The 26,730-nt window shown below is 34.1% G+C and overlaps 1 protein-coding gene across 7 annotated transcripts in view; it reads left to right on the forward strand.

Moving 5' to 3' along the window:
• astn1 (astrotactin 1) overlaps positions 1–26,730 on the forward strand; it is a 414,746-nt gene that overhangs the window by 335,245 nt on the left and 52,771 nt on the right. For all 7 annotated transcript variants that reach the window (XM_087241082.1, XM_087241083.1, XM_087241084.1 and 4 more), the window contains 3 exons: positions 21,354–21,622; positions 22,940–23,073; positions 23,189–23,340. In XM_087241082.1, the coding sequence (XP_087097208.1) occupies positions 21,354–21,622; positions 22,940–23,073; positions 23,189–23,340 (555 nt within the window). The remainder of the gene's footprint in view (positions 1–21,353; positions 21,623–22,939; positions 23,074–23,188; positions 23,341–26,730) is intronic.

A 26,730-nucleotide genomic window follows, 5' to 3' on the forward strand; every position in this document is an offset into this window, starting at 1 on the left:
TGTATATATATATATATATATATATATATATATATATATATATATATATATATATATATATATATATATATATATATATATATATATATATATATTGCAGAGCAATCCAAAGTCCAATCCCAATTCTATTTTTGAATGCGCAAAACGCATTTTTTTTCTGTAGCTGTTTCTTTTTATTTATATACTTACAGCAAAATGAAAGCTGTGCTAATATTAAGCTATTTCACACAGCTTTGCATGTGACATTGCTTGTTTATAATATAATGCCCCATAAACCCAATAGTGTCTGGCTGCAGACTTTCTCTCTGTCAGGCACATGCACTCAATAGTGGTAAAGGAATTTGAAAAGTGAAATGCATATCACTTTGACCACTTTAACAACAGCAATTACATTTACCTAAAATAAACTTGTAAATATATTAAAGTACATCATTTATGAATTTAACTGCATTTTGTTTTCATCCTATACTACACATTGGCCTAAACACTGTCATTTTGTAAAAACATTGTTACTAAGTTGAGCCCTAATAGAAAGTGTACTTTTACACTGATACAATACAAAGCAAAATGTTTTTGAAAATGTTTCATGACAGTGGTATTTTTCAACTTGATTAGTTGAACTTACAGATGCTGCAGAGAGACTGATTTATGGTGGGTGTACATGGTGAATAATGAACGTGCTCCGGCATTATTAATTCTCAGCACAAATGAGTGGATGTTTAGGGAAAGTTTGAAACATCTTAGCTATGATTCAAAAGTGTGTTCAAATGATTTCTTCAAATCTGGGTTTAATTTACATTCTGCATGCCACGTACAATAAAATAAAAGATCTAATCTTAATACATCTATAGGGTGTATATGCCAAACTTATCCAAAACTGGCTGGCAGTGCATTTCAGGTGTGCGTTTTTAAACTTTTGTTTTGTGTTTTACACATGCTTTACTTGGGTTTGACACTGTTTAAAAACCATTAACCTATCTCTCACATAGCAAAACAAAGCTTTTGTTCTTTAGTTTCAGCTATAAAAAGCTGATGAATATTCAGGGAGGTAAGCACCAAGACATTTTACGATTGGTTCTAACACTGAATTATTTTACACTTTAGCACCACAATTTGGGGTTTGCATACAAAAGTACAAGTGTGAAACACTGCTTTACTGAGCAATATATGCACAGTGAAAGTGCCTATTTCCGTGCATGCTTGATTCTTTGTGTTGTTTTTTCTAGACAGATCCAGTCACTATACGCTCACAGAAATGATTGTGTTAAAATTTCCAGATGATGGCTGTGTCAAATTGCTCTGTATATCTTCAGTACCATAAAAAATGAATACTATAGGTCTTGATAAGCAGTGTTTATAATGCATGTGACTAATTTCTTAATTATACTTGTCTGAACACCTGACAACAGGTTAATCTCTTTGCAGTAATGACAATTAAAAGCTGATAATACAACCCATTTGTCTTGTTCTCCTGCTCAAAGAGCACTGGTGTAGAACCCAAACCATATGCAGGCTTCATTGGTGAACCCTATGATGGATGTATCATTCCAGCTTCACAGTAACTGTGCCACTTCATTTAACACACCCTCATTCTCTGCTGATACACATTAATCTGCTGTACTGTTGTGTTCCCTCTCACAGTTTGACAAAATCACTTGCTGGACAGAAGTTAGATTTAATTTCAGGCCATTTGAGACTTGGCTTACTTCTATTATATAATACGTTTTCTTAAAGTACTTAAAGGTTTTGTCTTCTTTTGAGTCTAACAATCAAGCTATTTTTTAAATGAACAAGCATTTTCTAGACTTTTCTAAACAAGTTTTACTTTTTTTTCTTAAAAGAAGTACTCTGCCAATGGGCTAAGCAATACAAACTAGTTTTATATGATTTTGCTTGCCCCACTGACAGAATATTGTAGGTGATTGTTGTTTTAACATTTTAAATAAAAACTTATTTTTTTATTTTTTATTCTTTACATCTATTTTTATTAACATTTTCACTAAATGATTTTTATCATTTTATCATTCGTTTTTTTTCCCGATATTTTGATTTAAAAAAAAAGACGTTTATAACGTTTAAAAGTCGTTTATAGTAATGCAAAAAAAAAAAAAAATTATATATATATATATATATATATATATATATATATATATATATATATATATATATATATATATATATATATATATATATATATATATATACACACAGTTGAAGTCAGAATTATTAGCCCCTTTTGAATTTTTATTTTCTTTATTTAAACTATTCCCAAATGGTGTTTAACAGAGGAAAATGTTTTGAAAGGAAATGTTTACAGTGTGTCCGATTTTTTTTTCTTATTTGTTTTATTTTGGCTAGAATAAAAGCAGTTTTTACTTTTTTAAAAACATTTTAAAGTCAAAATAATTTGCCCCTTTAAGTTATATATTTTTTGATAGTCTACAGAACAAACCATTGTTATAAATTAACTTGCCTAAATACCCTAACCTGCCTAGTTAACCTAATTAACCAAGTTAAGCCTTTAAATGTCACTTTAAGCTGTATAAAAGTGTCTTGAAAAAATATCTAGTCAAATCATCATGGCAAAGATAAAATAAAACAGTTATTGGAAACGAGTAAATAAAACTAATATGTTTAGAAATAACAACGATTTGCTAGTTTAGAATATTAAAAAATACAGTTTGATATGATACAATATGTTACAACATGAGTTTGCATGTTCTCCCTGTGTTTGTGTGGGTTTCCTCTGGGTGCTCAGTTTTCCCCCACAAGTCCAAAGATATGTGGTATGTGGTATACTGTAGATGAATTGGGTTAGTGAAATTGTCCGTAGTGTATGAGTGATGGGTTGCAGCTGGAAGGGCATCCATTGCGTAAAATATATGCTGGATATGTTGGCGGTTCATTCCGCTGTGGTGACCCCAGATTAATAAAGGGAATAATCCAAAAAGAAAATGAATGAATGATTGAATGAATGAATGAATAAATGAATGAATGTACAAATACCACATGATTAAAAAAAAAATATTCAGCGCAATGGCTGTGCAATACAAAACGTTGCCCTGAATTTAATAATAACGCAAATGGAAAACTGGAAATGGAAATTTTATTCACATCAATTAACAAAAGGTAATGGAAGCACAATAGTTTTTTTTTTATTTTTTTTTATTGACGTTTTGTAAATAGTGCAAAATTGCTGAGCAAATATGTAATGAAAACATTACAGTTTACTGCATTCAGCTTATGCTGATTTTCTGCTTAAGAAGCATTACTTATTATTGATGTTAAAACGATTTTGCCTACTGATATATTGTTATAGAATTAACAACTTTGGTAGCATGGTGGCTCAGTTGTTAGCACTGTCATCTCACAGCAAGAAAGTTGCTTTTTAAACCAACTGAGCCAGTTAGCATTTCTGTGTGGAGTTTGGCTGCTCTTGGCATTGCTTATTATTAAGTTCGCCCTCTGGGTGCTCCGGTTACCCCCACAGTCTAAAGACATGCGGTATAGGTTCATTAAGTAAATTGTCCGTAGTGTTTGTGAATATGTGTATGTATGGGTGTTTCCGAATACTGGGTTGCGGCTGGAAGGGCATCCGCTGCGTAAAACATATGCTGGAATAGTTGAAAATTCATTCCACTTTGTTAACCTCTGAAATAGAGACTAAAGCCCTGCTCACACTTGAGATTTCAGCCATGATTTTGTCATTTGAGACAAATTTGGGAAGTTCTATAAGATTTCTGAAATCCTCGGCTAAAATCTATGGTCTTTTATTCGTGTTTTGGCATGTTCACAAACAGCTGCTTAATGCCCGTTGCGTTCAGATTTTTCCTCCGATGAAGTTCTGGCAGTGTCAAAAGATTTCAGACACTTTCCTGCAGTGTGATAACAGCTGCGATGAGCGTCAATCCAAGATTCAATAAGAGCGCAGAATCTGATGACGCAATCCACGCGACAATTCAAATGACCTCTGTGAAATGTCAAAACAGTTTATTTTTCTACCTGGTTTTATTATTGTGACGTGCTATGTGCAAAATTGCCGCTAGAGATTGCTTTATTAGATATGTTTGCTGCAAGAAATCATTTCAGAATGTGCAATAGTTAAAGTGTCACGGGTGGATGACGTCAAACTCCAGGGAAGTGTTTGGTGAATCTTCGATGTCGTTCAGTCTGACATTATGACAGCTGAGATTTTACAATGTGGCATAACAAATCTCACAATGTCAGCTGACCTTAAGCCGAAGGAAAATGAATGAATGAATTAAAAACTTTATAATAAATAGAAAGTTCAAAAGAGCAGGTTTTTTTTTTTTTTTTAAAGAAATCTTTATAAAATTGTAAATGTCTTTACTGTTACTTTTGATCGGTCACATCCTTGCTGATTGAAAGTTTTAATTTCTTTTTAGAAAAATAAATAAACCTACAGACTCTGAATGGAATAGGATTGTGAATAACATGCACCTGAATTGTTCACAGCATCATACATTAAATAAAAAAACAGACGGGTTGAATTTCTATTAAAGACAAACTCTACTTTGAAAGGCTTATGCTGCACTTTCAGCATAGGCCCTTGCTGTATTATATATGAGTTCAGCAGGTCAGAAGTGTCAGTCCTCAATGCTTCAGTTCAGCAAAAGGTCTGAATTCCATCCTTCTCTAATGACTCTTTTCTTTGCAAATCCTCAAGGTTATTTTTATTATTAATGTTTTTTGTTGTAATTGCACAGGTTTTCATTGATGCACTGATGGTTCAGTCTGTACAGCAGTGACTTTAGAGGGCCCTTGTATGGGTGAAGCCATGCAGGAGAGCTGAATGCAGCCAGCACAATAGAGAGAAAAGATTAAAAATGAGCGGGCCAGCTGCCATGTCAACACGGGGTGACCTGTGTGTAAATGCGTTTGTGTGACAGAATGAGGGCTGGAGACAGAAACCTGATGGAGCAGTCATCTCCTGGCCCTGATTACTCATTTTAGAGGTCAGGACAAACTGGACCCCGGTGACTTCTCTTCTTAATTAATCTTTCAACCGGTCACTGTGGAACCAAGCCGTCTCCTCACACCGGCAGCACAGACACGCTTGAATAATGCTGGATGCCGCTGCGCTGTGTTCTGGGTTACTGCATGCTTCATTTTTGATAGAAGCACCAGGGGATTTTACATGTGTTGTGGAAAGTATTTACAGTGGGATGTTCGAGAGTCTGGTTGATAGAAAAAGTGGCAACAACCACCTAAAAAAAGCATCTATTCACTCTTACAGCAGTATATTTCTGGATGTTGACCTAGAGTTTGGGCTTTTGTTTGGTAGAGCTATCAGGTTATCAGGTTAATTATCAGGTTGCGTATTTTGTGGTTCATGTGGTGTTTTCTGTTTATTTGTGATTGTGAATTGCATTATGGGAGTTTAATCTATGTTCTGTCGACTTTGATGTTGAAAATTCAACACCACAGATTAACAAAGATACTTTTATTGGTATCTTGGTGGTTTGAGACGTAGAATATTGTTAAAGAAATAATCTAGAGAAGTAAAATAAAAGTAGGCCACTGGCAGTGTATTACCAGGTTTTTGTACCATAAATTACAGCACAAACACTAGCTGTCAACATTGGGTTGTAAAAATGCGGGATGATTTTTATTTACTGTATTTAAATACTGCTTAAAGTTATTAGAGTTATTTAGTGAAGAGCAGCAAATCTCTTATTTTGACACTGTTTTGTTTGATAACAGAGGAGTCCCTTTAAGGAGCCATAAATCTATAATGAAAGCATTCGATTACTGTTGTAATGTACTGTTGGACACTGACATTGGGTTCTGACATTAAACCAATTTTCATTTCCAAACAAAATGCAACGTCTCTACAATGTTGGGGGACAACGTCAATCTAACGTCAGTTAAATGTACTGTGCCTGCGGGGTCCTCTTTTAATGACATGTACAGAAGCTGGTCTGGCAACAGTGTTTTTATCACTAAGGAGTGCAGCCATCAGTCAGCACCGTTACTGATTCAGAGGTTGAATAAGAAGGTTGATGGTCGACGCATAGCTTTAATTGAAATGAAGTGAATGTTTTAATACTAATTTCAACATGCTTTCATTTCAAAATAAAGTGAAAGCATAATGCTCTTAAACAGCTCATGCACACTTATCACATTTGAGATCTGGAGAAATGCGGGAAAATACTTAAACAGTATAGAATGGTAAAATACTGGAGAACTGTTAAAAATGTCAACAAAAGTCACATTTTAAACCTTTCAACATCAAAAACCTTTGGATGAAAGATGAAAGATCAGCAAAAAATACTTCAATCACAAAATACAAAAAACTGCTAATTTATTTTTTACAGTGTAACCCTAAATTTGCTATTCAACTTTGATTCATTAGCTTGTATGAAGCACAGATCCAATCTTGACACAGTAGTTTGATGCTGATTTATTTGGACATAAAGGTATAGTATTTCTCAAGGGGGGTCTCTTAATTAAATGCCAGTTCACTGTACTGCCGTGATTTATAACAAGAACATTGGTAGCAAAGGAATCGTAAAATTAGCAATTATTACATTTGATACAAACAAGAAATCAATATTTAGAACTAGCTAGTATTCTTCAGCTAATGTCTCTAACTTTATCAGTCAAGTCAATACATCTTTATTTCTTTAGAACTTTGACAATCTAGTTAGTTTTGAAGCAGCTTAACGTAGATGAAGAAATTAGAATAAAAAGCTATAACAATATTTCAGATTGTTGAACGTTACAGAATGTCATACAGGGAGCAGAGTGGTAGTAGACTTCTGATGTGGTTCTAGTTTAATTAAAACTGATTTGGTTCAGTTTATACATATGTCACTATTGAAGCCTTCCAACTCCAACAATCGCAACCAAGCTAGCCAAAGGTAGCAGTGGCAAGGAACCAAAACTCAAACACTCAAACCATGGAAAAAATAGGCTCAGGCAGGGTGAACAGTTATCTTCTGGCCAAACAGAAAGAGCTGCAGTCTAAAAGAGAGGGCTTGAGAATGATGATTATCCATCTTGAAGAAGTTGCAAGTCCAAGTCAGGAGCGAGTGCTCAGATAGCCAAAGGGATCTATAGAGACTTGTCTGTCTCTAGGTCTTTGCAGGTTTTGTGCTCTTGACTCATTGTTGACCACCATATCTATCTGCTCTGGATACATGCTAGATCCAAGATTATGTGAACCTCTGTATAAGAAGAAACAGACAGACTAGCATGAGTGTTGATGACTTTCAAATTATGCAGTCTTCCTGACTATGGTTGCTCTGATTTATGCAGCCTAACATAATATAGAGGATTTAATTTTTTTAAATCAGGATCAAGTGTGCAAAAAGTTGATTACATCTGCATACTGTTGCTCAAAGATATAGTACCAAAAGAGAGAAAAAATCTAAATTCTAAGTCTTTTATCATAAACTCACCATTGTATAATTCAAAACTTATTAAGTATGACTTGCTTTTTAAAGTTTTTTTTTTTTTTTTTTTTTTTAGGAACCCACACTCAAAAAATAACTCATTGGATGAACTCGATTAAATTGAATCCAATAAATTTGTTTAGCACCAACTACGTAAAAATATTTGTACAATTAAATGTAATTGAGTTGGCCCAACATGATGTTATCAAATAAAAGTTTAAAACATTTGTCTTATATCTACTTTGTGTCATTATATTTTGATATCTCTTAGTTTTATTTGAAGTTATTCTAACTGAACTAAACAAGCCATTTTTAAGCATATTTCATGAGTCAACTAATATTTCAATATAATATTTCAACCTACTAATCCCCTAACCAGGTAGTTAAACCAACATAATTCTTTCATGTTGTCCCAACACAAAATGCCTAAGTTAACTTCATCGTATACAAATTTAAGTGGACTAAACATAAAACCAAATAAATTAGCCAAAGAAATTCCAAGAATTGTGTTGTTTCAGCTCATTTAAAACAGGTAGTTTAGTACAGCAGTAATAGTTTTTAATGCATTGACTTGTGGGTAAGACAGCAGAATTTTCATTTTTTAAAAGAAAACTGTCAGTTTAAACAGAGACTTAACAGTTATAATATGTCTAAAAGTACAGCAAAACCCCTGAAATCTAGCAGTCTTACAAACAGCATCCTTAACAAATACTTAGAGAAAACTATTCTGTTTCTTATCCGGCTGGCAAAATTCAATCTTTCTGTGAAATGAGTTTTTCTTCCACATTCAAAATATTTTGCACCTTCTCTTTGTCGTAGATAGGTTGGATCATCCAACACTGCGAGGATAATAGGCATAATGCATATTTCAGCACTCCTGGCTTCTTTATTCTTCTTCTTCTTTTATATTAATACTCAAAATACTTTAGCCTTGGACAGAGAAATAAAATGAGTAAAAAGCAAAGCTCAGAGTTCATGATGTACTATACATCTCTCTATACAATCTAATAAAACCCCTACTCTAATTTCAGATTAATACATCTGTCATTTTACATTTCATCTGGTTTCTTCACAATCTTTCATATATCCTCTAAATTATCCTTCAGTTAAAAAAGGTGAAAGTTTTGAGCAGCGCTTGAAGGTCAGCATGTCCCCTGAAAAGCAGAAGTGATAGTACGAGGAAACAGCAGCGTTAGCGTGTAATCCGCTGGTGAAAGGCATGCCAGCTGCTTGCCGTGCACAGACAGATAAGGCCTAGGAAAGCGCACCTGGCTGGCACTGAATCCCTGGTGCTGAGATCGTCCTCTAACTCCAAGGGATACTTACAGCAGACTGCAAATATTTGATTATAACACTGTTGCTGCAGGGGTTTCAGTGGACCGCTCACATAAACTTGCAGCTACAAATACAAATGTAATCTAAAACACATTAATGAAATTAATGGACAAAAAATATGCAAAAATTGATATATATAAAAATAAAAATAATTGTTATTAATAACCAAATCACCATACCTCTGCCATCTTTTGATTTCTCCTTATACCACCACCACCCCAACTCCACTGCCCCTTACGCCTTCTGATGAAAAAAATAGGGGAGGTTTTGCATATATATAGGTTTTGCGTATATATAGGGGAGGTTTTGCATACAAACATGTTATATATATAGGTTATAGGTTATATATATATATATATATAGATATTTTTCAATAAACTAGTATTCAGCTTAAAGTGCAATTTGAAGTTTTAACTAGGTTTCAAGAGTTTGAACTTGGCGAAAGCTTGACTGAATTTGGTGGACGTATTTGGTGTGCTGTCCCAGGGAAAAGCTCTAAGCTCGGAAAGATTCTCAAGCCCAGGGCTTTCCACTTAATCGAGAGAGAGGTGTCTGAGCTCAGACCCAGCCCTGCAAAACCTCCCCTATTTTCTTCAACAGAAGGCAGAAGGGGCAGTTGAGTTAGGGTGGTGGTGGGTTTGCTGAGAAATCGAAAGATGGCTGAGGTATGGTGATTTGGTTATTGATAGTGTTATTTTTTTTTTTTTTGATTGGATGGGGTAAGATTTCTAATGTAAGACCAGATGTGTCAATCACATGTATTTGCTTTTTTGTTCATAAACATCATTAATTAGGCAAGTTAGGGTAATTATTCAAGTCATTGTATAACAGTGGTTTGTTCTGTAGACAATCAAAAAATAAATAATGAATAAGGGAACTAATAATATTGAACTTAAATGGTTTTAAATTAATTTAAAATTGCTTTTATTCTAGCCAAAACAAAGCAATTAGACTTTCTCCAAAAAAAAAAAAAAAAAAAAAAAAAAACATAGCAAATACCGGGAAAAAATATCTTGATCTGTTAAATATCATTTGGGAAATATTTTTGAAAATTCACAGGAAGGCTAATAAATTTGCCTGAAACTGTATTATTATTCAATTATTATTATTATTATTATTATTATTATTATTAATATTATTATTATTATTATTATTATTATTATTATTGTTGTTGTTGTTGTTGTTGTTGTTGTTGTTGTTATTATTATTATTATTAGTGATGACAATTGACAGTTTTTTAACATAAAAGGCAAAATAATGAATTACACCTGCATTACTCTCCCAGAAATAATTAACGTTTAGGCCTCTATTTTAACGATATAGGTGCAAAGTCTAAAGCGAATGGCACAAAAGGGGTGTGTCTGAATCCATTTTTGCTATTTTATCGATGGAAAAATATGCTTTGTACCATGGCGCATGGTCTAATAGGGGGGTTGTGCTTATTCTCTCAACGAGTTAAGGGTGTGCTTTGAGCATAACGTGCATTAAACCAATCAGGGTCTCATCCCCCATTGCCTTTAAGAGGCAGTTGCTTCACGCCATGGCACATTTGCTGTTTGTATGGTGGTCTTTATAAATGGAAAAACTGAATGCTTCATTAGCAAAAAAAACAGTTAAACAGATCATCTGCACGAGGATGAAGAATGAGCCTCCTCTATTCGTCCTCTTTACTTTCTCTTTACTTTTACTCTTAACTTTACTCCTTTACTTTCGTGGAGTAAGGAAACAGTATTCCACGCACTCCACTAAAGACATGCATTAGCCTAAATATTAAATTTTGTTTGTTAGGCTCAAAGATTTGTTTAAAAACTATTTTTAAACTCATTTCTATTTTCCAGCAAACTAATAAATGAAGAATAATAAAGTGTGAAGTGTGATTGAAACAATTTTAGAGTTATATCCCAACACACTTCCTGTTATTAAAACAAATAAAAAGTATGCATATAATAAATAATATTAATAATTACAATAACATTATACAAATGCAAGTTGTCATAAAATAAAAAAATAAAAATTCCTGACATGAAGATGGCATGGAGCTTTTTTATATATGTATTTATTTATGTAGAAAGCATTATTTTTGTAGCATTTTAATCCTTCAATTTTTTAGATATTTGTGTATTGCTGTACAGCCAGTGTGTATTAAGCAATGTGTAAGCGTTTGGATCTGCATAGGTGCATAACTAAAGTGATCTGCGCTGGACTTTAGACTTTAAAGTTAATCAATGGTGCAGTGTATTCCAGTTCATCAAAATAATAATATGGCAACAATGCCCCTTAACACACCTCCTTTTTAGATCGGTACACCCATGAGTCCACAAAGTGGTGCAAATGGATTTGCTATTTAAGCAATGTTGCAAAATATAAAAAATAGAGTTGCACTGTTCTGAAAATAGCAACAAATCTCGTCATGCACGTCTTATTGCGACGAATGTATGATAGGGCCCTATGTCTGCCTTTTTGTCTTGCCTTAGTTGCATGCCATTGTCCCCCAAAACCATGCAATTACTGTGCAAAATGGCTTAGATATAAGCCTCATCGTTCCTTTTTGAGAAAATAAATAAATAAATAAATAAACCCCTCAGCCCCTTCTATGTAAGGCAGGTCAGGATCCGTTGCAAATTGCCTCAGATTCAAGCCCTTCAGCCTCACGGTTCAGGTCAGCTTGCACAGCGAGGTCCCAGAGAGCATTACAAAGCTAGCGCATGCCAACAGATGAATTAGTTTAGCCTTCGCACCTCACAAACAAGATGTCACTGCTCTTTGTGTCTGCAGGCAGGCCCAATCACAGGTAAATAAACCCAGTCACTCTCACCTGTACCACACCGGCAGCTTTTATTAAGAGACAGAAGGGCATGTCAGTTAAAACCAGCCGCTAGCCGTGTGCTCAAACCGTTGGAATAGAGTGAACATGAGGAAGATTGAACAGTTGCGAGAGGAGAAGTGAGAGGATGGAAAGATTTTGAGATGGAAATGGGACTGCTGGAGGAGTATTTACATGTTGTTGTGATCTTGCATTCAGCTCACTGTGATTAAATGGCAGTTTACACTGTCTGTGTTTGGGATTGACAAACCACTTGTAGTTTTAAGGCCCAGACATATCAAGACAACATCAAAGAGCAGCAACAAAAGCTGTAAATACACTTGAGGTCATAATTATTAGCCCTACGAAAATATTAGCCCCCCTGTTAATATATATATATATATATATATATATATATATATATATATATATATATATATATATCTTTTTTTTTTTTTTTTTTTTTTTTTTTGCCCAATTGCTGTTTAACAGATTTTTTTCAACACATTTTTAAATTTAATAGTTTTAATAACTCATTTCTTTTGCCTATGATGATAATACATAATATTTTACTAGATATTTTTCAATATCTAGTTATGGTTATTGGGCAAGTCACTTAATAACAGTGGTTTGTTCTCTAGACAATCAGAAAAATATATATTGCTTAAGGCTACTAATAATTTTGACATTAAAATGTTTTTTTTTTATTAAAAACAGCTTTTATTTTAGTCAAAACAAAACAATTAAGTCTTACTTTAGAGGAAAAAATATTATTGGAAATATTGTAAAAAATCCCTTTTCATTTAAGTCCATCTATATTGAAACAGATTATCAGTATTTATTTATTTATTTTTTATTTTTTTCAAACAAAGACCATTTTACTTTAATTTTTGGGGCTTTCAATGAAAATCTATAAGAAGTCTAAGAATAGCCCAAAACTAGACTGGGGTGCATTTCGAAAAACCATCATTAGTCAACTAAGGTCGCAAGTTGCATCATTAAAAACATACACTGTAAAAAGTGCTGGATTCCACACAATCGATTTGTGTTGTGACAACATAAAGGAATTAAGTTAACTTGTTAGTTTTTACAAATTGAAGTGGACTAAACATAAAACAATGAAGTTGTTGCAAAAAATAACTATTGTGTTGTTTCAGCTCATTTAAAAAAAGTAGTTTAAACAAATAGCAAACACAATTTGTTTGAGTGTAGTTCATTGAATTGGTGTTTCTCAAATCCATTCTTCCAACGAACATTAGCAAACTGTGTGGCAAACATGTACACTTGCAACTACACCTCTAGAGCTGTAATTAGAAGCACAGTTTCTAGTTGTGTTCTATTTGCAGTTATCCCCTATATGCCCTATTCCTTTTGAACGTTTCAACATTTAAACTTGGAATGATAAAAAAAAAACAATTAAATCATCTCTTTTAATTTGCTTTGAATGTATTTTTTACAGTTCAGTTTAAGCATTCTTCAGATTGACTATTGTGTTCCTTTCACAGTGCAATTTCTGCCATTTTGAATGCAGCCATGGCTCATGAGGAAAGCTTTAGGTGACCTATTATTTAAAGGTGAAAATGAATTTACATCTCCAAGCTTGTGAAAACTAAAATATAGAGCATATGTTAATGCTTTTAATTTATAGGACATTTATATTACCAAAAATACTTAGTGTGGACGTCAAATGTTACAAAATAACTATTGCATTATAAAAATAAAATCTGTGTAAACAGATCTAAAAGTTGTAAAAGGAAGGAAAAAAGGAACACGTTTTACTAGTTGGAATGACAGTAATTGTTATTTAACAAAATCCTTTTATTGTGATTGCCGTGCTTCATGAGATTTTAGGTTTTTTTATCCTTTTAAATCTGTGAAGTACACTATATCCACTGAAAAAAATGGGTTACACAGAATTACATCATGTTGTCTCAACAGAAATCGATTAAGTTAATCATTAAGGTAATCATTTTTACAGACTGAACATAAAAACCTAAAACAATTGAGCCTCCACTTTTAAATCAAAGTTGGTAAAATTAAATGAAAAAAAATGTTTCCTGTTAACCATCTCTGCTAAAGAATTACCCCTAATACATTCCATTTTTATTGTGATTCCATATTAATTGCTTGTAACCATACAGACCTAAAGGAAATAGCTAATTTGGAAATATCTAAACCGGCAAAGTCTTTTCATAATTGACTCAAGAAAATCTCAACTGATGCAGGATTTCATTCATCAAATCAGTTCATCCCAAAATAAAAATATAATCATCTTTTTATTCACGCTCAAGCTGTTCCAAAACCATAAATGTGTTATGAGTTTATTTATTCATTCATTATAGATGTTTAAATTCCAGATGTTTTTCTGTTTTTTTTTTTAAATTGAACATCAGATCACCCCAACATCTCTTCTTGATGATAATATTTCAATATAAACCTTAAATAATTAGAATGACTTAGATTAAATTGCCTAATTTAAATGCTTTTATATTTTAATACATTTTGTGGGGTCTAATTTTCAGCAGGGAGTTAAATCAAATTTTAGGAATGTGTGTTGATATTTTGGGTGACGAATGATATTAAGCTAATTAAATCACCACAATATTTCAATTGCAGCATAATCTATCTTTATAATCAATGCAAACTTTCATAAACCATAAAGAGTAGATCCAGTAGAGGATGGTGAGTGGACCTCAAATGTTAGATCACATTCATATCTGCTCATATCATACTCCACATTCCATGCATCTGTGCAGTGAAGAGCATTTCTTTTGCACCGTTTGATGATGACACACGACTATACCTGATACGCTTTCATTCGCACAGCAGGGGTTCGCTGAAAATACGGTTGGCTTCCTGAAAATATACAGCATGCATTAAGTTATAGAATGCGCTTGTCACTCCCATAACCAAAAAGGCATGAAGACGCAAATAAAGTAATGACTAAAATACAGGACTGACAACTGTATTTTGCTGCCGTGTGAACATGACCACACTATCAAAACACAAACACGACAATCAGAGCAGGTGCTTGAATAATCATCATGTAACACCTTCCCTGCAGGATTAGCTTGTCAAGGATTTTCAAATGCATCCTGAGCCCAAACAAAACATTGCAGCACATTTAAATTGCTAGACTGTGGTGCTTAAACGCCACTATTATTGATTGAAAACTCTGACTCTTTGGAATTTAGATAGCACGCAGAGCAGTCCATGAATTTAAAGTTTCATCCTTATCCATATTTGTCAAAAAACATGAGAAAATGGGAAGCAACGTTCATTATCTTATGCTTTATCATGTAGATTGTGTTTTCTGATCTGTGCAGAGATGATAATGCAATTTGTTAGGTCACCTCTTGCTTTCTGGTTTTGTGTGGCGTTGTGTTCTGCAGAGTTCTTGTGCCACCTAGTGTTTAATCTTATATTTTTGCTACTGGGTGGTGATAGAAATATGACGGCGTGAGGAATTTCCGAATGCTCACCTTTGTCACAGCTGACAATTTGCATGCAGTCATAAATGGCAATCCTTCAAACCACTGAGAATATCAAAGGCTTGTTCTCCTCCGTGAAGAGCTCGGAGCTTAAAGAGACACTACAGATGACAGGATTTTCGGTGCTTTTTCATGCAAATCAACTGCCTAAAATGAAAGTTATCTAATGAGATGTTTTCCTTCACTCTCCTGTTTTAATTTGGCCTGCAATGCATCATGCCGGTTTCATAACTGTCAAAACCCAGAGCTGTAGAGAAAATATGTCAAAGCAAATTGGCACACTGTATGTGTGTTCTGCTCTCCCACTGTTTTCCCTCTCTATCTCTCCTCTCACTCTCTTTTCCTAGCCTTCCTGATTTCTTCTTCCCTTTTCATTCTCTCACTCTAATTAAAGCGTCAGCTAAGAGTAATATTGGTAATGGCTTCATAATCTACAGCTGGCATCGAATTTGATGAAACACTTCTAACACATTAGTATTTTCCAAAGAGCTTAAGCTTTCTGATTGGCGTCCAAAATTTGCAGTTTACAGGCCTTTTAATCCATTAACTTTGAGGAGCCTATTTCTTTCAAGAGCTTTGTTTTCTTGGCACAGCTACAGTGCTTTTCTTCAAAGCAGTACAATGGGAGATACTATTTCAATGATTTACATTAGCCTGAGTAATTAAGAAAGCATTATAATTTGTACTGAACTGTTGGGAGGGCCGGTTCGCTCCCATCACTTTCTAAAAGGTTAGACCTTTTATACTACTGATATCGAATAGCAAATCATATTCTCCCCCAAAAATAATAACAATAAAGCAAATTGCAACTGGAAGCTTGCTGAGGTGAAAGTAAAATCTATTTGAGTGGACTGATTAGTATGTTCATTAATTATTTATCAGGGGTCTCCACAGTGGAATGAACCGACAACTATTGCGACATATGTTTTACGCAACAGATGCCCTTCTAACCCAGTACTGGGAAACACCCAGATAACATGGCAGATTTTGTTTACTCTATTCACCTATACCTCATGTCTGTGGGGGAAACCGGAGCATGGGAGGAAACCCACAAGAACACGGGGAGATAATATAAACTTCTCACAGAGACACCAACTGGACCAGCTGCAACTCAAACTCGGCGACTTTCTTGCTGTAAGGCGACAGTGCTAACCACTGAGCTTCCTTGATTAGTTTGTTTGTTGATTTATTATTAAAGTGGACATTTTATGCCCTTTTTGTAAAATGTTAAATAAAACTCAGAATACATTAAAGCAAAAACATGCATTTTTTTTGTGAATGTTTGTTTTAGGGATGCACAAACCTTTGGCCACCAGTTTTCATTCAAAAGAAAAAAAAAATTTTGTATGAGCTGAAAAAAGATATGCTGCAGCACTCTGATTTTACAGCCTGAAGAGGCTTTTACACCGGACACAGAAAGTCTGTGCTATGAAACCCATTCAATTTCAATGGCTTGCTCTTTGCAAGAGGAGTTTGTTGCTGTGCCGACTAAAGCACAGCAAAGCGCACCATCGACTAGCTTGCCCAGACACCATTGTTGAACACATACCTGTCAACATTGGGATGTGAAAACAAGGGATACCACAACCCACAAAAAACAATATATCTGTTCATCTGGAGCTGTTTTATTGTAAATACACAGTTGAAACAGTCAGTCATAGGTTCTTTTTTAATTACAGCATTAATATCAAAGGCTAGAATAAATAGTATGCATTAGAAAAAGCTGCAAAATAATTAAAGTTTAGCCTATTAAAATAATAGCTATTATAAGGAAATTGAATCAAGTTATCAAATCTAATTAACCTTTTCTTCACTGTGTAGCTTAAACATTCTGGTTAAAGAGCAGCAAATTAATTTCTCATTTAGATTTTTCATTTAGTTACATTAAGTAACAGAGGTGTTATTTATAAAAAAAAATATATTATTATTATTATTATTATTACTATTGTTGTGTACATGTCTGTTCAAACATGCACTCAAAACCCAAAGTGTTGACTTTCCTTTAGCTTCAAACTGCAGGTACAGAACTAATTTGGGAAACAGCATCTATTTATTACTATGGAGAGCATCTGACAGTCATGCACTGCTGTTTTGAGGATTGCATAGGAGGGGCAGCCGTGCCTGAATAGAAAGAAAGGGAATCTGCACATTTATATATTTATTTCAAAGAGTTTTCAGGCCTAAATAAAATAAAAGCACAGAACAGATTCGCATTGAAGAGCATAGAGGGTCCCCTGGTGGCTTGGCTGTATGGGTTGCATATAGGGAGGATCGTCTCTTTGATATTTATTGCCACCCTTCAGAGAAAGATAAAAAATATAGGAGAAATACAGGAAAATACCTTCACGGAATGATAACGGGATAGAATTGTAAAATACAGGGGAATCCCACAAAAATCAAAAGGGTTGACAGGTATGGTAAAGTTCAAAATAGCTCATTATTTCACTCTGACTATATTCCGCTCATTTACCCGTACATATATATTATACCGCACATGTTCACCAGAAATGCAAAGTTCGCTTATAAAACATTTTTGTGTATCATAGTTGTTCTTGCTTCCTGCTATAAGTGCTACTGTGATGTCATGGCAACACTGGTAAAAGGATGCCTCTCAGGCTGTTTCTGTCAATAATTACATTTTAAATTAATACATTTAAATGTACTATCAAAAAAAACATTTGGTTGTCAATTTGTCATTTTAATTGTGTTAAATTTTAAAAATCTCTACAACTCACTTTGTATTATTTATTAAAACAATGAATCAAGTTTTTGGTTTAAGGCCAAGTGCATTCACAATTTTAAGTTTTGATTTTGGAGTTTCAACCCTTGATTGTTCATGCTGGTACTAACCTAGTTCCTTTAAGCCTAGTTCGCACTAGAGGATTTTAAGCCTGATTGGAGCCCGATTGGAAAGTTAACAAGCTCGCCGACAGAACGGGCTGTGGTCAGGAAGAAATCTGCGGGTGCACGGCGCTCGCCGCTCTTTATGTGTGAACTACTGAACAACGCATCAACGAGGCTCGCTGACGCGTCGCCGACACCTCGCAGACGGAAATCCAACATTTAGCATGCTAAATATTCCAGAGCAGTTGGCCAACTCAACCCCACGTGTGGTCCAATGTAGTGACAAAGCTGCAGCCAATGAGAGAGCATATCAGCATGAGCTGAATGCCTGTGTGATCAGGAGCTCAACAAAAACATCTGTGATTGGTCAGAATTAACAGTGAAACTAGAATTCTGTAACTATTAGAATCACCATACTGCTCATTCTGACCGTTCTCATATAAAACGCCATATTGTCACAACATATTTACATTGAAAGCTATTATTGAGATGTTAAAATTAAGCTTTGAATGTCTGGCATCATATTTAGTGACACCATTACCATAAAAATATAATATTTTTTTTGGTAATACAGCCTATAAATATGTAGTTAAGATTCTAGAACATGCAAAGGTCTTGGCTTTCATTTTCACTTTCAAACAGGAGCTATTTCGCGGCACAAAATATGCTGTTTTGAGAGATATCTGAAGTAAATTGATGTTTTTGCCATGAGAAAGTTTTGTTTATGTTAGCAGGAAGTTGATAGGCAAAAAAATGCACACATATTTAAAGTCACAGCGAAAAGTATCAGACATGGATGCAGTCATTTTGACCAATATGGTAATTTAAGGCAGAAAATGCTCAGTTCTTTACTGTTTTGTAATAAAAAAATAAAAATAACAATGTCAGAAAGAAATAAACTGATAGGTAGAAAACAGCAGGGTGTTATTTGTTAGTTTTATTCCAAAGAGTTATACAATTACAAAAATTAAAAACTCTCTGTGTATCTATCCACTCGAACCTTGCAGATGAGTGATTAATCCGCACATGAATCTGCTGATTTGACAATGTTTTTAAATGCTTTCTCCAAAGCTTGAAACACTGTCAGTGATGTAATCAGCACACAAGCAGCCAATAGTGTTCAGCTTTTTCTGACGACTCCTCCCTCAAAATTTCATTGGCTGTGGTTTAGTAGCTTGAATGAGCTGGTGGGGAGTGAGCTGTTGTCAGATCATGTAGTGTGTGACCCCCCTCTTGTGGATCATTCACAGAGTGTTGCGTTGTGTGAACACCACAGAGATTAAAAGACACAAAGTCAAGTCATGTAGTGTGAACGGCACAGCGATCTGCTGATGTTTAAAATCCTGTAGTGTGAACTAGGCTTTAAATGTAAATAAGCTGCTGCTTTCCAGAAGAGAACAGAGCCTTTACATGCTATTCTGACAGAAACAACAAAATGTTGTGGATTAGTGGATTAAAGCCTTTTCAAACTTGAGTTGACAAGGATATATTGGGATAGGTTGCAACTAGACTGCACTATGGCATTTCTGGATGGTTGGTCGATCAGTTTGTGCAGTTGTTATAAAGTAAAGTTTATTAAACGCATTAACTAGCATGCTCTCTTTTGATGCCCTGTCCTTCGCAAATTAACTTCCCACTAATTGGGAATAAATGATATATTTACAGAATTAATCAGTGCATATTAAGTGTGTGTTTGTGAATTACAGTGCTGGTGAACATTTCCGGATAAATCTAAAAATATCTCTGGTCTATACAGCTATACAGCATGTTAGCAAGCACATTCAGAAAAGGAATTTGGAAACGTTCTCAAAATATGTAGTAGCATACTTCTGATAGTGTGGATATGAAGTTGGTATTGCTCTGGTATTGACCTATCCCTTCAGCCTCATATTTACTTTGGCTCGAATGTTGAGTGAGATCGGTATATCCAAAACAGAATTTTTGTGATGTTTTTCTGGCACAGACATAAATTTTTAGGTTTTATAGTGAGCAAGCAGAAATGGTGACTGGCACTGTGGGTTGAAACATGCAGATTAAGACACAGTAATACAGTATATAGTAAGATCCATTCATACTGTCACTGAGCTGTTCTTTTCTTATTTTATGTGTTTTCAGATGCACCTGGGACCCAATTATTGCATTTAAACAGACAAAAAAAAAATGAATTTCATGATATTTCCCATTTGAGTGCACTAAGTGTACAGTGTTTTCATTTATTTGTGTCCCTTATGTAAAATAGCTGGATGAATTTTGTCAGTTTGATGTTGTGCAAGGCTAAAGGAATATTGTGTTCTCAAGCTACATTTTCCTCTCACACTCTTTACTCATAAAACCTTAGCGTGGTGTGTTTGTGTGTGTGTGTGTGCCTCTTTAAAATCTTTAAAGTGTGTGTGTGTCTTTTATTAAAGTGCGCTGCAGTGAAAGGGTATTCCCTAATTGGCTGTTGAGCTTGTAGATTGCTTTTATATCTGCCGAGGTCTGCAGAGTAAGCAACTATGAGTTCATTTACTTTTGGGATGAGCTTAAAATAGAAAGCAAGCATTGCGGATTAAACATGCAGTTTGTATGCTTTTTATTTGTTAAATGACTTCGATAAATTCTTAATTTATATTTACTTTTAATGGATTAAAGTAGAAATAAGTGTTTCATAGAAAAAAGCACACATTTTTTCCTCAAATGATGATTCATTGTTTGAAACAGGACTACGAGATTAATTGATTTACTGTGCATATTGTTGATGTGTTTATGTATGCTGTGTGGGATCATTTTAATTCATTCATCATAGTAGTTTATTATTAAATTGAATTAACTATATGTCAGATGGGCTTAAATAAACTGCTTTACAGATTACATGCCATTTCCATTCATGCATGTTTGATGTTTCAGTGTTTTCAATGGGACTGATAGAGCAAACATTGATATTGAGTTATGTTATTTGCTCAATCCTTTTTTATAATATTATTTAATTGATTAGTACTTAGTTATATTTATTACTTATTAAAAAACGGATATGTGAATTATCTTACATATGTACCTTTATTACATTTTATTTGAAAGTATTTTAAATACTTTAACTCATTAGATAAATTAGATTAAAACAGTCAAACCTTTTTTGCTAAATTTACACAGAATAATTTTATTCTCTTTATTCTCCCAGATTAATTTAATTCTGTTTAAAATTAAGCAAATGTCGATGTGAAATTGAATTTAATTATTCCGCATATATTTTACAATGACATATTTATGATTTAATTTAATTTTTAATTTGCATATTTTATATTAAAGATAATTAAATGTGCATTTTAAATAATTTATATAACATATTATCATACATAATTATTTTCATTAAGGTAAATTCAGAATTACAAATAGTAATTAAAATCTAACAGCCCTAATTAAAGATGGAATACGTTTATATGTTATTTTTAAGTCTAAATCAAATGCAATTCTTTTTTTTTTCAGGAAACTCTCCATCGGACGAGTCGGAGGAGCGAGACAAAGAGCCACGCACACTTACTTACCCAGCATACATTGCCAGCCTGCTGGACTCTGGTGCCAAGCGCATGGCGGCGGGGGTGCGCATGGACTGCAGCAGCCAGGGCCAGTGCCCTCTGTCCTGCCACCTCTGCCACATGAGCCCTGGGCCTGCACGTCCTGCAGAACCTGTGCTGCTTAACATCACTAAAGCCACACCGATCTTCGAACTTGTCAACAGCAACGAGACGTACCAGGTATCTGTGGCCTCTCACTCACAGCTCTTAGGCCAGGTTACCCACTGAAGCAGAGATGAGCCTGGCTACTGTCTGCATTTGAGGCCTCCTGGTTGGACAGTGTGTTCGTGAAGCCGGCTGCTGGTCTGTTTGGGTCTGATTGTAGTAATTTAGTGGTGTGAATATAATGCTTCACTGCTTAATAAAAAAAAAGTAGCAAGGTGTTAAAAAAAAATAAAAGTAAAATGACAGAGTATTTAATAAATGTAACCATGTCCAGTCCATCAGAAACACATAGTTTTTATGTACTGTATGCGTACCAGAAGAGACACAAAACTTGGAAAGTGTTCTAAAACTGACATTTATTTATTTATTTATTTATTTATTTATTTATTTATTTATTTATTTATTTATTTATTTATTCATTTATTTATTTGTTTATTTGTTTGTTTATTTATTTGTTTATTTATTTGTTTGTTTGTAAACTATTTTTAAAATATATTACTTGAAAATGTTGAAAGTGAATCTTTAGCAGTCCTGAATATTTTTTAAAAATGATTTAGAAGGTTATACTTGTGTAAATACCAGAACACAAAACACAAACTTACAAAATTGTAGTGTTCTAAGACCTTCAAAATGGATATTTATGTATGTTTTTGTATTTGTTTGTTTGTTTGTTTGTTTGTTAAAAAAATTATATATATATATATATATATATATATATATATATATATATATATATATATATATATATATATATATATATATATATATATATATATATATATATATATATATTAACTTGAAAATGTAGAGAGTTAACTTTTAGGAGTTCTGAATACTTTTTTTATTATTTGAGAAGTTATATTCGTGTAAAAAAAAGAGAAAAAAAACATGTTGTTTTATTGCAAATGTAGTTTAATTGCAATTGCAGACTTGGATTTTTCATTCATCTAAAAAAGCAAGTCCAAGATTTTTTTATTTAATTTGATATAAATTATTTTTGCCTATTTAGAGAACTCCTGCATGCTTATTTATTATTTATATCTAATTTATAGAATTAAAAATGCAATTTATTAATATAAAATAATTTTTGTTCTTTTATGTAATTTCCAAGTTAATTCAGATTATTTTTAAAGCTGTATGGAAAAGGATCATTTATATGCTGCCAATATATTATCCAGATAGATACTGCACTCTAGTGGTATTTAGTTCACTTGACAACCTTTTTAAATATATGAAAGTAGTCCTAGTTATTTAAAATTTACATATTTTTCATAATTGTTATTAATAATTGTAAACTTTTAACATGTTCTTCATCTTTGTCTTCTCGTGCAGGCTCTGCAGGAGGCCATGATGAGTGTTTTATGGTGCTCTGCTAAAGGGGATGTTATTGATGACTGGTGCAGATGTGACTCCAATGCTTTTGGCACAGATGGACTGCCAACCTGTGCTCCGCTGCCTCAACCTATGTGAGTTCAAGCAATATCCTCAGTTTAAATGTCCGAAGTAAGGCCTTAAAGTTCAGATCTTGATCAATCAATTAGTCATGAATGGTAGTAAAAGTTGATTTCATGCTCTTGCCAGGCTCAAACTGTCCCATTCGTATGAGCCCAGCAGCTCATTGGTCATCATAGAATGGAATCACACAGAGCCACCAATTGGAGTGAGGATTGCTGATTACCTCATCAGTCAGGAGAAGGTGACAGAGCGGACTGATCACTCCAAAGTTGAGACGGGTAAGCTTGAATAATGTACACATTCCCATCGGTGACCATAGAATAAACACACACACTCATACACAGAGTAGGAACAATACTTAAAGCTCACTTATATTAGCGGCTGTATAACAAGTGGGATAATGAATATTTAGCCAGTCATTATCAAAAATTAAACCCCTTCAGGGTGAAACAGGAGACCGCTGCCTCATGCTGGAGTCCTGATCATCCTGCCAGGGAATTAATTTGTGATAATGACAACTGTCTGCAAATGAATGCACTGAGACTAAACCACAAAAAATTTAATAATCTAACCATATATTATGTTGAAAAAATACAATTAAAAGGCATTAACATAAAGATGGCAGCGGCTCAGTGGTCGCACTCACAGCACAAAGGTCGTTGGTCCGAATTTCGACTGGGCATTTTTGTGTGAAGTCTGTGTGTTCTCCCCAAGTTGGTGTGGGTTTCCTCCGGGTGCTCCGGTTTCCCCCACAACTCCAAAGACATATGCTATAGTATGAATTGGGTAAACAAAATTGGCTTTAGTATATGAGTGGGTGTGTGAATGCGAGAGTGTATGAGTGTTTTCCAGGACTGGGTTGTGGCTGAAAGGGCATCTGTTGCGTAAAACCAACACAATCTCACGGCAATTTGTAACTTTTTGATTTAGTGGCTAATTCGTTTGAATTCGTTTCTAATTTGTACAGTTCAGAACGATTAGCTCATCCCCCAATGATGGTTGGGTTTAGGGGTGTGGTTAGGTGCTACGCCTCTTTTTTAAAATCGTACATTTTCGTACGACTGAACTCGGACGAATTTGTACGAAATAAGCCTGGCGAAACATAAAATACTTACGTTTTCTCGTGAGATCAGGCTGGTAAAACATATGCCAGATTAGTTGGTGGTTCATTGAGTTGTGGTGACCCCTAATAAATAAGGGACTAAGTCAAAGGAAAATGATTGAATGAATGAATGAATGAATAATATTAAAATATTTAGTTTAAACATTTAACATAAGCCACTTTCACACATCCAGACTTAACTGGTAAATTATCGGATTGTTTTATAGTGTACAGTAATAACTGCAGTAGCTATTATAGCATTAGTATGTGTCTCGAATGGAGTTAAAACATTCTGTCTGATCATCTTTTTTAAAAACATTATTCAAATCTAATCAGATTTGACAGATGGATGAAGGAAACAAAGAAGCATTTTAGGGTAATCTCTAACTTTGATGGAAAAAAATATGTCATTGCTAATGTGAACAGAATATTTGTGCATTAGAAAAAGTTGTACCAGAAAAACTTTTTTGGAATTTACTGGTATTGCATGAAAGGAGCATGAAGGACTTAAAATAAAACACTACCTGAATAACAACCACATTTTAAAGTCCAGTTTCTGCAAAACCTGCGGTACATTGATCAAGGTGCTTTTTCCTGCACAAGAACAGGGTGTTGTGTGTCCTATATGCATCACTTATGCTGAACCATATCAATCCTGTTGTGTTATTCAAAAAAAAAAAAAAAGAAATTTAATACCTCATTTGCTGAAACAGTTATGTTGTTTTACCTTGTTTTTACACAGTTGAGCTCTTTTGACAGACAAAATATTTTACTTATAGTACTCTGCTATGCATAGGCAGTACAGAAGCATACCAAGTGAGCTATCAAGCTAATAATACCGGAAAAGTTTTCTATATGGAAGCAGAAATGTGTATTTGTTGACAAATCTTCCATATTGTTTTAGAACATTTTGTACAAAGAACCATAAAACAATAAATGTTCCCAATTGGCACCTGGATGTCAACCTAAATCAAATAACACATATTAATATGGTTGAGAAGTGGCATTGTAAGCATTAATAATCCTTTTTTTTTTTTTTGAAAACACATTTGTTACGTTGTCTTATTCTAATTCATCAGAAAAATATAAACACCCCAAAACAAAATTTTTATATATCTTCAGTCATGTGAATTTATAAGAATTTTCCCCATACACCTCAGAAACAAGAAATTGATTAGGTTTTAGATACAAAGCTTTGTAAAGGTGCAGTCTCTAAAATTCATAAACCTTTTTTTTATTTTTTATTAGACAGTTAGGTTCCTCGTCTTTTTTTTTTTTTTTTTTTTAAATAAAACAGAGCTGTGAATCCAATCTCAATCATGTTTTCACAGATAAGGAAAGGGCATTTGGACCAGTCTCGTGTACAAACTTCTTCTATTAGGGCTCGTCATTCCCTTATACAATTAAAGTTAATGCATAGAGTACATTGGACTAAGGCAAAAATATCTAAAATAACCCTGTTTTTGATCCAATTTGTGCTCAGTGTCAACAAGCTCTAGCCACTCTTGTTCATACTTTCTGGCTTTGTCCAGCATTTAGCAGTTTTTGGGTACTAATCACTTTTTTGGATATTGAGCCATGCCCCCTAGTAGCATTATTTGGACTTAACCCTACAAATGTTTCCTTGTCATCTACACAATCAAATGCACTCGCCTTCTGTTTAATAATTGCTAAAAGGCTTATAACACTGACCTGGAAAAATCCTTCTCCACCTTGTACATTGGATGCATGATCTGATTCAGTCTACATTTACATTTACATTTAGTCATTTAGCAGATGCTTTTATCCAAAGCTACTTACAAATGAGGACAAGGAAGCAATTTACACAACTATAAGAGCAACAACGAATAAGTGCTATAGGCAAGTTTCAGGTCTGTAAAGTCTAAGAAGGAACGCATTAGTAATTTTTTTTTATTATTATTATTTTTTTTTGAGTACAGTTAGTGGTATATCTAGAGAGGCAATTGCAGATTAGGAAGTGAAGTGGAGACTTTGGTTTCTTGAAAACAGCGAGTGACTGCCGTTCTGATGCATTTTGGAAGTTCATTCCACCAACTGGGCAGATTGAATGCGAGCGTTCGGGAAAGTGATTTCTTCCCTCTTTGGGATGGAACCACGAGGGTCTATGCAAATAGAAAAGAGATATACAGTTTGCGGTAATACTGAAAAATTTGACATTATTTGGCAACCCTTCTTCTTACATTTGAAAAAAAAATACTGTTATTTAAATTATTATTATTAGTAACATTTTGTATATTTTTGTACATTTAGTTATTGTATAACTTTATTCAGAGAGAAAGAAAATGTCAGCAAATTGTGTTTGCAGTTGGCATTTCTGTGTGGAGTTTGCATGTTCTCCCCATGTTCGCACGGTTTTCTGCAGGCGCTCCGGTTTCCCCCATAGTCCAAAGACATGCGGTACAGGTGAATTGTGTAAGCTAAATTGTCCGTAGTGTATGTGTGTGAACGAGAGTGTATGGGTGTTTCCCAGTGATGGGTTGCAGCTGGAACGGCATCCGCTGCGGAAAACATGTGCTAGGTAAGTTGACGGTTCATTCCGCTGTGA

This window comes from Danio rerio, chromosome 2 (genome assembly GCF_052040795.2).
Source record: "Danio rerio strain M-AB ecotype USA chromosome 2, GRCz13ab, whole genome shotgun sequence".
NCBI lineage: Eukaryota > Metazoa > Chordata > Actinopteri > Cypriniformes > Danionidae > Danio > Danio rerio.